The 12,248-nt window shown below is 46.5% G+C and overlaps 2 protein-coding genes across 2 annotated transcripts; both read right to left on the bottom strand.

Moving 5' to 3' along the window:
* nat14 (N-acetyltransferase 14 (GCN5-related, putative)) lies at positions 1 to 2,475 on the bottom strand. Its single transcript, XM_034611387.1, has 4 exons — positions 2,292 to 2,475; positions 1,685 to 1,839; positions 1,043 to 1,348; positions 1 to 935 (listed from the first exon to the last, which is right to left on the bottom strand). The coding sequence occupies exons 1-4, from the start codon at positions 2,473 to 2,475 to the stop codon at positions 474 to 476; spliced, it is 1,107 nt and encodes a 368-aa protein (XP_034467278.1). The 3' UTR covers positions 1 to 473.
* Positions 2,476 to 3,473: 998 nt separating this feature from the next.
* znf628 (zinc finger protein 628) lies at positions 3,474 to 11,663 on the bottom strand. The gene is made up of 9 exons (XM_034611012.1): positions 11,468 to 11,663; positions 10,524 to 11,072; positions 9,561 to 9,633; positions 8,539 to 9,471; positions 7,646 to 7,816; positions 7,212 to 7,545; positions 6,778 to 6,932; positions 6,011 to 6,253; positions 3,474 to 5,881 (listed from the first exon to the last, which is right to left on the bottom strand). Exons 2-9 carry the CDS (start codon positions 10,907 to 10,909, stop codon positions 3,845 to 3,847), a joined length of 4,332 nt encoding a protein of 1,443 aa, XP_034466903.1. The 5' UTR covers positions 10,910 to 11,072; positions 11,468 to 11,663; the 3' UTR covers positions 3,474 to 3,844.
* Positions 11,664 to 12,248: the final 585 nt, after the last annotated feature.

Below are 12,248 nucleotides of genomic sequence, written 5' to 3'. Positions count from 1 at the left end.
CACACACACACACACACACACACTTCCTATACAGTAACAGTGCATCCTCCTACACATCTGTCAGGTTTCACACACAAAGAAACACCTGCAATTCTGTTCATTTACCATGAGCTGGACAATAAAACATTTTCTCTGCCGACATTTTACATAAATATTTCACTTCATGATGGAGAACAGCAGACCTGAGGCATCACGATGTCATCTTTGAATTCTTAAATAATAATTTGTTTTGTTAAAATGGACAAATTGTGCTTTCGATGATGAAAACAAAAAAAGGTCAAATATACTTGTAACAAACGCACAAATAGAACAGCAACACAAACAGTAAATAAATACGGGCATAAATAACACAAATACACAATAAATTATTAACTTAAACAAAAATCCAAACATGACACAGCAGAGATCCACAGCTTGCGCTCATGTTTTCTCGTCTTCACGCTCATGGCCTCTTCTTTCACTTCATGAGTCAATCACAGGTCTTTGTAAAACACCTTAGTGAGGGGGTATCCCATAAAGCCTCTCTCCGGCTTCTCCAGCTTCATCTCCTCCTCGTCTTCTTCATCAGCCCCCTCCCCGAGCTGGTGATAACCCAGTTTCTTGAAGAAAACCTCCCCCAGCTGAGAGGGGTAGGGGACATGTGTATAGACTCTGTGCGCTCCAGTCGCCCTCTCTCTCTGCTCCAGACTCTGGACAAGCAGCCGACCCAGGCCCTCCCTGCGGTACCAGCAGCCTGTCACCACCCTGCAGATCCTCCTGATGCCTGCTCGCGTCTCACTCTCCCGGAAGATGCAGCCCAGGATCTCGCCATCGCATTCCGCCATCCAGACCTGTCCTGCTGCCTGCTCCCGCTCTGGTGTGACCTTCTCTGTTGACACCTCCTTGTCCTTGTCCTTTTCCTTGTCCTTGTCTTTGGATCCGATTCTGGATCTTGGCTGAAGAACAGAAATTTTATTATAAGGCTGCAACAAATGCTCACAACAATTAAGCGTGACCTTAAACATAAAAAAAAAAAACATCCCCGGCAAACCAGCACACTCACCTTTTTTGTCAGTGTTGTTTTGCCGCTGATCCTACAATAGGGATTCTGCAGCGTCTCGTCCTGCACCCCCCGGTAGCTGCTGCCCACATAGTCCCAGGAGGGGCGGCTGCTGCCCAGAACCCCTGTGGACCGTGGCATGCTGATTTTGAGAAAGATAATTAGCAGGAAGACGGGAATAGCGAGGGCCAGGATAAAGGAGTGGACGATGCAGCGCAGGATTGAGGAGAAAATGGCCAAGACGAAGAGGCAGAGCGGACGAGTGAGGACGTGGAGGATGAGACGGTTTTCTGTGCCCTCGCAGCCCTCCTGGAAAGACAAATTGACGCAAGTTAAAAAATGTAATAAATAAAAATACAAAGCGTTGAACTACAACCAGCTTCCACCAGTTTTTTGGCTCCCCTGGAAACATTTCAGGTGTCGTTTTCGCAATTGGCAGCACGTTTCTGTATTTGCATGTGTTGTGACTTTTTGCAGCGCATGTGTCGTCAAATTGAAGTTGTTTTTTTCCATTTGCCTGTGTTTTCTTAATTTGAGCTCTCTCGGCCACTGTACACAAAGCCCCAAAGGACACACGTTCATTTCCAATCAATTCAGATGAAATGAACGTGTCCCAAAAGCCTGATCTGAATACGTTGTACGAACCTTGATGAGGGCCTTGATCGTCTCAATGTCGTCCTCCTTCATCCTCCTCATCGCCATCTTATCCAGCTCCAGCCTCACCATGTTGAGACCGGCCTGTGGTCCTCTACACACAGTGTGGTGCAAACGCCAACATCCACACCGTGTGCACAGGGAACCTGCAATCACAGGAGAAAAGTAAATGGACAAGAGGATGCCATTGTTTATATTTATACGTATAAAATACAGCTCTGGGATGTTTGATACAAAAAAATCATGCAGATAAAGTGACACTGTGATGCCAGGGTTTTTACAACATTGGCAAATCTTATTATGCAATGCAGTGGACTCCACATCCAGTGAGTCAGTAGTAGTGTGCAGAGGCATCACACCCACACTGGCCACAAAACAACACAGACAGATGGGGATTATGGAGGATTTGTTGCATGCATGTGTCGCCTCGCTTCTGTGTTTGCACAATTAGATTTCCATCCTGACGATCACCAGAGCTAAAGTCCGAAAAGCCAACGACCTGGTTCCGATCCTTGTAAGAAGATCACGACGTGCTGCGATCCCCTGACACATGTGGACCCCTCGTTTCTACGCTGAAAACGCCCCTTGCCCCTCTTACCTCCTGCGTTAACCCAGCTGACAATGCGCTGAAAGATGGTGAATCCAAACTGTACGAGTCTGTGTCGGTGGTTGTGTCCGTGCAGCCTCAGCACGTTTTGGTGAAATGACCACAGAGTCGTTTCTTGCGTAGAAAGAGGGATTCTGCAAACAAAGGTGCTCCGCTTTGTGGTCACGTTATACATTTTCAGTGTGTCGACCTACGCCATTTGCGTACGTACAATCCGTACGGCGGAAACCCTAAGTGAATCGCCAACAGCGCTCCAACTACGGTGGATTATTATGGTACTACGCACACATAGATAATAGTTCTATATTTAAAATATGCCAGATTTTTGTTGGATTATGAATTATTTGTCAATAAAACTGATAGATCTGGAAGCATCTCAATGTTCATCTGAATCAGTGAAAGATGTCAGTCATTTATACCTTTACTTTATGACTCCCTTCTCAGTGGTGGTAGTTGCATGTTTCTGTTTGTAACCATACAACAGCTTGAAAAACACGACCCCCCCCCCCCCCCCCCATGAAATTACTTAAAATCCACTAGATCCAGATCTGCACCAACATGTTCACTCATCCATCCCAACGACCTCAAGACCCATGAATAAATTTGCAAGTAACTGACAGATCTGAATACACATCCAAATCCTCCATCTTCATTCGGATATTCTGTGGGATGCATTTGGTTTATCTTGTCTAATCTGTTAAAACAGTTAAGGTTTTGCTGCATTGCTGCATTTCCATTATCTCAGCTTGTCATTGAAGGTAGTGGCAGGTTTCGAGGCCCATTTATTATCATACAACAGCTGGAGAAAAAGAGTACCCCCCCCCCCCCACCCCCACGAAGATATTTTAAATCCACTAGATCCAGATTTTCATTTGGTCCTGCATCAAAATGTATACACTGATCAACTCCAACCTCCTAAAGATGAGTTTTATCACCAGGATGCATGAATTATTCTCTGAGAAATCAAAATAATGAAAAAAGAACCACACCAAAATGTACCGAGTTACTCCCAGAGCGATTTCACATCCTTCCACCAAGTTTTGTGTTAATCAGTCCAATAGTTTATGGGGAATCCTGCAAAATAACAAACAGATGGAAACATAACCTCCTTAGCGGAAGTAATAAACTCAAACTAATACGTAACCAAGTAAAAAAAGGCTCATGACAAAGAGGTAAGACAAAACAAATTTATTCATAATTACTTAGTATTAGTTATTAAGGTTGAGAAGAAAAGGCCATTTACAACATGTATTCACAAAGTTACTGACTTAATAAACAAACTGCCAATGACAGTATCATTCAAACTAATATTTGGGGGGAATATTCTGAGGACCATGAACAGCCTATTTGAATGTATAACATTTCTAATATGTGGCACCATGGTATTACAACAGAGTACTCATCTCATTGCATGTTCTCCTCTCAGTTCCATGAGAACTCAAACTGACTAAAGTGCTAACACGCTGAGCTCACAAACAAGTGAGGCATTTATTAACGCACCCATGCACGCACACACACACACACACACAACATGCACACTGGTTTTAGTCAGAGAACTGCATCTCTTCAGAACTAGGTATAGGTCCATTTCTCATTGAGTCATCGGTGGGTGTCTGTTCTTCTGTGCTGGCAGCAGAGTTGTGTTCCTTCATAGAATTTTCATTTGCTTCATCAGTCGCGGCCTCATATTTGACCTCACTGCTTTGTGAGATGTCCCCGTCCCTTCCTCTCTCGATTCTCCCTTCCCTCAAGCTACTGGTGCTGACCTCGATGATGACAATTTCCTCCCCATTTTCCAGCTGGAATATACCTTCCATGGCCCCTCCATCCTCAGTAACCCTACCGCTTGAAGCATTGCAACCTGCCCCATCCTCCCCCATCATTCCCCCTTCACCTTCGATCAGGGCTATCATCTGCATACCCTCCTCACTTTCCTGCTCCATTTTGGTCTCACCCCCAAGTTCAAACACCATCTCCTGCCCGTCAAGGGGCACCAGACCTTGGGTTTGTGTGCAGGAAAGCTGCAGGCTGTTTTCTTGCCCTTGGCTGTAAGTGGCACTGGAACCATTGTCCTGTGCCTCGGTGTGAAAGTGAAGGACATAAGACTCTCCCTGGCTGCTCCCCTCTCCTGTGTGTCTCGTACCATGCTTTTCTCCACCCCAGTTGTGAAGAAGTGACATCATCCCTCCCTTATCCTCCCCCTTTTCTTCATCACCTTGCCCATCTGTCTTAAACTGAAGCACAAGTGACTTTCCCTCTCCACCCATTCCCCCATCGACTGCCTCAGTTGATGCGTCCCCTTCAAACTGTAACACGTAAGACTCCCCACCCTCCTCAATGTTCAGCCCCTCCTTTGCCTGTTCTTCATTATCAAAACACAGCACAAACTGTTTCCCTGTCACGGTCTGCCTTGTCCTCATTTGCCCAACAGTGGTATGAGGTTTCTGTTCCAGCATGGCTGGGATAGGAGGAGAAACTGATGCTGTGGCTGATGTGGTGGCTGGTGTAACCACAGTAACAGCTGATGGGGGCCCTGAGGTGTCCACTGTGTGGACTACAGAGGTGGAGGATGGAAATGTTGAGATTGTAGTGCAAGATGTTGACAAAGAAACAGTGGCTACAGATGATGAAGTCTCTGTACTAGTGTTAGCAGCAGATATCTGCGTGAAACTTTGTGTCACGTTACAGTTTGTTGCTGACAAAGCTCCACCTGTAGTTTGACTGACAGGAGCTGTTTCAGACTTCTGAAGAATAACTTTTGGTTTGCGTCCCCGTCTGCTCCGTGCTGTCCGTGTGCTTTTCCCTAATATGGGCTTAGTGAGTAGGGAGTTCGTTGACAGGGTGTGCGTTGGCGTGGCAACAGGAGTGTTTGCATTGTTATTGTTGTTGGTGATTATGATCCTGGTCTGCTGCTGTTGCTGCGATACACTTGAATACTGGGGTATCTGAGTCTGTGTTTGGTTTAGGACGGGCTGGAGTGCTTGGATTGTCTGGAGTACAGGCAGAGTCTGAGGCTCCGGAGCCTGTGGAGGGTTGTTTGTTGTGGGAACAAGAATCAAGCTGGACTGGCTGCCATTATTGGAGGGGCACTGCAGGAGGAGGAAGTTTTGGGGCTGGGACGGAGGTGGTGGCGGAGGAGGAGGGGGTGGAGGTGCAGGAGATGACAGAGGAATGAGCTGCAGCCCACTGACTGTCTGAATCATAAAGTAGTGCTGGGAGGTGTTGGGGGGAATATTTAGTGCTGGCTGGGACACAATCAAGCTGCTATTGTTTCCTGAGGCTTCCAGGGTGATGGGGTTGAGCAGGGTTGTGGTGGTGGTTACTCCTCCGACACTGGCTTTCACAGCCACACCGTCTTGACCTCCATCACCAAGGCCGGGCAGGGGAACGGTGCTGCCATGGGTGCGGATGTGCCTCTGCAAGTAGGAGTGCATGACAAACTCTTTGGAGCAGTACGGGCATTTGAAGTCCTTGCGTGAGGAGTGTGTGCGAAGGTGGAGCTGAAGGTTGGAGGAGTGTGTAAAGCTTTTATTGCAGTGTGTGCACTGAAAGGGTCTCTCCCCGGAATGGGTGCGTTCATGCTGCTCTCAGAGAAATAACAACAAGAGAAGAAGGAAGAGACATTAAAAGAACAGTTTGTAAGATAAGACAAATCTCTTCAATACAAACAGATGAGAGTTCACAGCTGAATCTTTAGAGGCTGCACTGACCTGTTTGAGGTTTGATGTTTGGGAGAAAGACTTTGAGCAGATGGAGCAGATATGAGGCCGCAGTCCAGTGTGCATCTGACTGTGTCGACGCAGACAGCTGGTGTTCTTGAAGGACTTGCCGCACTCCTTACACACATATGGCCTCTCACCAGTGTGCTGCCGCAAATGGTACTGGTAGTGAGAGCTCCATTTGAAAGTGAGAGGGCAGTGAGGGCACTGGAAAGCCCGCACACCGGTGTGGACCTGGGTAAAGTGTAAAGGACATTTGTTTTTTGTTTTATATTTGGAATTATGTTAGAAGATTTCAGTGTTCAAAAAGAAAGCCAAACTTTAATCACAGCACATAACCTGGACATATCTGCAGCGAATCTATGATGGGGTTACTTTAACATTTGTTAATATGAATGATATTGTGTGTGTGTGTGTTCTAATGAGCACAATTCACAAAGAATGCTTTGAAACTGAAAAAGCCTTCAGTTCTGTTTCTTCCAATAGGAACTAAATGCAGGCCATGAGTGGCAGCCAGCAAGGGGACATTAAAATACAGCCACAAGAGTGCTGTAATTGCAGAGTTTTCTTTTTTATTGCTGTTTGGATTTGTCTTTTGTAGACTGCATTCATCTGCAGGGGTGTGCACTATACTGGAGAGCCACAACCCCAGTAAAGTGGAGAAATGTGGAGTTACACTATGACTAAATCATGAAGGTCAGCTCCCAAATCATGGATCTCTCACTTGGAACTTAAGCTTGTGTGAGACTGAGTCTTACCCTCTGATGGATTGAAAGTAGTGACGACCTTTTGAAGCTCTTTCCACACTCAGTGCAGCGGTAGGGCCTTTCCCCAGTGTGATCCCTCATGTGGTACTTTAGCCCAGATGAACCTTTGAAGGCTTTTCCGCACTCTGAACAGCGGTACGGCCTCTCTGAATGACCGTGTGGGAACAGTGACACATTTGTGAAAACCAGTGTAGTAATTATCACAGTAAAAAGCAACCTCTTACGTGTTAACCTATCTTAAGGACAAAGAAACATCAACTTCCCTGGTTGCCAGAAATGTTTCACCCACTCTGATTCTGAATACAGTGTGGATGGTCTCTCATTAATAGAATTACCAGTACAGATGGAAAGTATTAAATATGAATCTCCATAGCCTTCATGTCAAAATGCAGTTTGTGTCTGTTCCGTTATCAAAATGCCTTTACCTCCAGCAGGAGTGCTCTTGCTGGCTCCTGTCTTTTTGGGGGCTTTGGCTGGTTTAGCTGGCTGTTCTTCATGCTCCTCACCGACGGTAATGATGTCGACGTGGATCTCCCTCGGGCCCTCCTGGTGCTTGTCAGCTTGGCTGGGAGAGGAAGGCAGAGGGATAGACAGGGAAAGGGACGGAGGGCACACTATCTCCGCTTCTGCCTCAGCCAGGAGACGCTGCTCAGGGGTGTGCGAGTGCTGGTGGGTGAGGAGTGAGGAGAGAAGGGGAAAGGAGCGGTCGCAGGCGGAGCAGCTGAACTGTGAGCGGGACTGTGATGAAAGTGCATGCATCTGGACAAACAAAAAGGGCACACAGAAGATAGAGGTTGTTGTGAGGACGGATAATCTGCACAACAGCGATAGTGGTGGAGTAATTACAAGTCATTCTCACCAGTGAAACGTGTCTATTGAGGCCTCCACTGGTCTTGAAGGTCTTATTGCAGTAGCCACATGACAGCCCTGCCCATGTGGTTCTGTCCTCTGGCTGAATGGTCTCAGAGCTCTGAGTCACCTCAGTGAAGCTCTGCAGCAGGTCAAACTGGGCCTGGGTGGTGCCCACATTCTGACAACAAACCAAAGGAAGTAAAACATATCAGAAACATTTCTGCAGTTTAAACGCACTAATCTTAGAGTATAGATTTTTATCCCCACCGAGGAGGTTACTTTTTCCATCCACAAGTGCTTGTCTGTTCGTTAGTTAGCTGAATTATGCAAAGAATATTGAACCCATTTCTCCCCAGGGGTGCGGAGTGACCCAAGAAAGAACCCTTTACATTATGAAGTGGATCCAGATAAATGGGGGATCCATCACTTCCTTTAACATGGCAAGATAGAGAGTCAGCCTTGGCGGAGCTGTGCATTCTCCAAGCCCCCCCTCTAGTTTTATATGAATTAAGATATATTATATAGACTGATGTGTGTATTGTCACTCTGTTCCAATTCACACTTTGGCCAAATACTTTGCCTGATTTTATGATGGCTGATAATTGGTCTATTCAACTTAGAATTTCTTTATGTGTGTTGATCTTATCCACACCTGTTGCCATGTTTCTGTCTGTATTTTTCACGAATAAAGCTTGGTGGCTACATTCATGACAAAAACATAAGCTGGATAAACAGCCATCAATGGGCCCCACACAGAGGTCTGAAACCAGGCAACAAACTCCCGGTGGCCTGATTCCCTGTCTAGATACTGTAAGCCATTTCATTGTTTCCCTATATTAAAAGTTAAACTGTTTTATTTTTCTCTTCCTGCATTCATCCATTTGATCCCACTTCACTTACTGTATTGCTGTTATCTGTGACCTCTGTCAGTCCAAGGAGCACCTCTGTTGCGTGTCCATTTTCAACCACTGTGGTAGTCTCCACCACCTCCTCAAAGTCAGCCAGCAGGTGTCCAGCTCCAACAAGCCCATCCCCAACCTCCATCCCTCCCCCAGGCCCACCGTCTCCACCGGCCCCGTGCCCCTCTGGAGCCATGTGGATGGCTTGGTGCTCTTCCAGGTCCGTTTGTGTACCAAAGTTATGGTGGCAGCTGCCACAGCTGTAAATCAGGACACTGGCCCCAGTGTCAGTGCTCAGGTGAACCTCTGTCCCAATGGCCCTGGATGAACAGATCTCCTCCCCAGAGGAGGTAAGGGTGAGCTGGCGGAGCAGGGTTGAATTCTGGCTGGACGAGGTGGTTGACAGGAACACTTCTTCCATCCCCACCCCCACTCCATCCGTTCCTTCCTGGCTCACAAACCCCACCATGTCCGTCAACATGGATGACGCCATTTCCTCTGCCCCTACCACCACCTCCATATTTGCCTTCCTTGCATCCTCTCCTCTCTTTCCCTCCTTCCCTCCTGCGTTGAGGTGTGCGTGAGAGTTCTTGTGCAGAGCTAGGTTCGATGAATGTGTGAAGCTGCGTCCGCACTCACCACAGATGTATGGCCTCTCGCCTGTGTGTATCCTCATGTGCTGCCTTAGGTTGGTGGACTGAGTGAAGGATTTGTTACACACTGTGCAGGTGTAAGGCTTGAGACCAAGATGGACATTCTTGTGTCGCCGCAGACTGCTTGAGTTCTTGAAGGCCTTGGGGCAAGTGTCACAGGGATATGGGCATTCTCCAGTGTGCTGGCGCAGGTGATACTGGTAGTGAGAACTCCACTTAAAGGTCAGTGGGCAATAGGGGCACAAGAAGGTACGAACTCCAGTGTGGACACTCTGATGGACCTGGAGAAAGACAGAGACAAAGATGTAAAAATCCCTCTCGAAAGTTAAGTCTTTCCTTGTGTATAACATGACTTAGTTTGACAGTTCACCTGGAGCAGAGAGGAGCGTTTGAAGGCTTTACCACAGTCCTGACATTTGTAAGGCTTCTCCCCTGAGTGAGACCTGCAGAAGAAGAGGACAGTACTATTGATTATGTACAATTATTAAATGTGTGACACATAATTAAGATACAAATACATGGCAATAATTTCTACTGCAATATAATTTTATACATTAGCAGCAAAAAGGTATGTAATATGGATTTTAGATATTAATCTTCTGCCCTCAGTTTCCTGTTAAACTGAAATTGGACAGATTATGAGTAAGGCTGAGGTGAATCCAGTATTTGTTTCAGGTATTTCTTTAAATAATATACTGCTCACTGGCTGTTAAAGATATGCTCACATTAGACTTCTGCCTTGCCAATATTCCATCCACTTCACTTAAGTCCGAGAACCTTCAAATACAGAAGTGCTGTGTCTGGAAAATGGAAACAACCAGGCTACACACTATATAGTATCACTCCTATACACTATTTATAGTTCATGATCACTCTCCTCAATGTTCAATCACTGACCACCCTTACATCCTTTCTCAGTGTTGAATATTTAGAGGATTTGTTGAAAGATAAGTATCTGTATCTTAAGCCTTTGGCTGGCCAAATGATGGCTGCTTAAAAGATTCCACACACACTGTATCTACATGTTAATGTGTGTTACAAATGCTCCATCGATGAGGTAGCTCCCATTCAGAACACTTTTATAACACTTTTATAATATCCAATATGTGTTTGGTATAAAGTAATTTTTTTCATTACACAAATACTCCAAAAGCAGGTAACAGTATTGTCGATCAGACAGCTGGTAGTGGATTATGATGGTGGATTTTTGATCGTGGCGGCATCTGATTGTGGTGGTGGTTCCTGATCGTAAGACACTTATGAGACTAATTGTGATTTGTGAATATGGGCTATACAAATAAAATGTGATTGATTGATTATTGCCAAGCTATACCGTTCGTGGTAGAGCAGAGCAGAGGAGCCCTTGAAGGCCTTGGGACAGAGGTTACAACGGTAGGGTCTCTCATTGTTGTGGCTCCGCTGGTGGTGAGTCAGCCTGGACGACCACCTGAAGCTCTTGCCACAGTCCAGACACTGAAAGGGATGCTCCGACTGCTTGGGCTGCTGGGCTGGACCTGACACAGACGACGTCACCATGTCCAGGACCACCTCTTCTCCGCCCTCCAGGACCTCCTTGTCCCCCTCCTCGAGCTCGCATCTCTCCTGCTCGTCCTCGCCGTCCTCTCCTGAGCCGAGCAGGGACGGGAAGGGAGAGAGCGAGGCGGCGGACTGGGGCGGCAGCAGTTCTGATGGGACCACTAAGGCCACTGAGTTAGCCATGAGGGTGTTCCCGAGAAAGAGTGGCGTGGGATCACTTGTGGCGCGGTGTCATGGCGTTTCCTCCTTCCACTTGTCCTGCTTTCATGTTTTCTTCTGGGTGTTTTGATGAACTCCTTCCCCGGACACAGCAGCTGTCATCCCAAGTAGGCAGCTCAGGGGAGGTCTGACATGGAGAGAGATGGAAACAAACACAAGCACTAGAACTTGGTGACTCCTCGTGAGCGTGTCCCCTTTAAATTCCTCCCCCTCCCTCCCTCCCTGCTGTCTCTCCTCTGGCTGTCAGTCTCTTTCTGCCCGTCCCCGCAGTGCGGTGCTTGCTAGCAACAAAAACACAGAGGCTAAAGCTAAGCTACACATTAAGCTCCCATACATTCAAGTGTTTGCAGTTAGCTGTGCGAGCTACAAAGCAACAACAAACAAATAGGACATTTTAACGGCGTGAACACAACCGGTTACCGGCCTGTGTTTAAAAGCTAATGTAGCCGCCGTCGATGCGGAATGGCTTCGTGTAGAAGTCGGGTGAGAACGTGCATGGGTTCGGGCCGCGGCTCCGCTCACCTCGTGTCTCCAGCTCGTCCAGAAGCGACATTGTTGATGTTGTGGAGACGCGCTGGTTCCGCAGTGCTGATCCACACAACCTTAACAATAAACACAGCGCAGACTAACAGCAGCTCTCCGCCCGATGCCGCCTCCTAAGAACGGGGACGTCGATTGGCCGCATGCTCCATTAGATGCGAGGCTCCCATTGGTCCGCAGCTTCAACAGACAGATTGACGTTTTTACAATGAATTTCAAATAATATTTCCAAAGCCATGAATTTAACGCAAAGTGCTTTTAGATGATGTATAAACACTTTGGGAGGCTCAAGAATAATTTATAAGACGTGATTCATTTTGCGTAGTGTCCATCACACGATGACTCCGGCGCACAGACTTCTGGGTAACGTAGTATCTTCAGGTGTCTGTCTTTTAGGTCCACCTATCAAAGTTTATACATGTGGTGAAGGAAGTACTGAAACGTTTTACATAATTTAGGTTAAAAGTTCAAATGAATAGACAAAAATGTACTCAAGTATTTTTTCTACTTGAGTAAAAGTGAATAATTACTTGCTTTACTAAGTACTAAGAGTAAAATAACTTGCTGACTGATGAATGTTGTAAATATTGTTTTTGCACCTCTGTCCCTCCAGAGTTCCCTTACTTGTGACTCTCTTTTTTTCCACTGCTAAAAGTTTTTTATGTAGTTTTTCCTCTGTCTTGTCGAGGATTAAGGGCAGAGGATGTCGCACCTTATTAAGCCCTATAAGGCAAATTGTGAATCCCAACTTGATTGATTGAAG

Source organism: Hippoglossus hippoglossus, chromosome 16 (genome assembly GCF_009819705.1).
Source record: "Hippoglossus hippoglossus isolate fHipHip1 chromosome 16, fHipHip1.pri, whole genome shotgun sequence".
NCBI lineage: Eukaryota > Metazoa > Chordata > Actinopteri > Pleuronectiformes > Pleuronectidae > Hippoglossus > Hippoglossus hippoglossus.
Note: the sequence above shows the minus strand (reverse complement) of the source record. Positions and strands in the feature narration are given on the sequence as shown.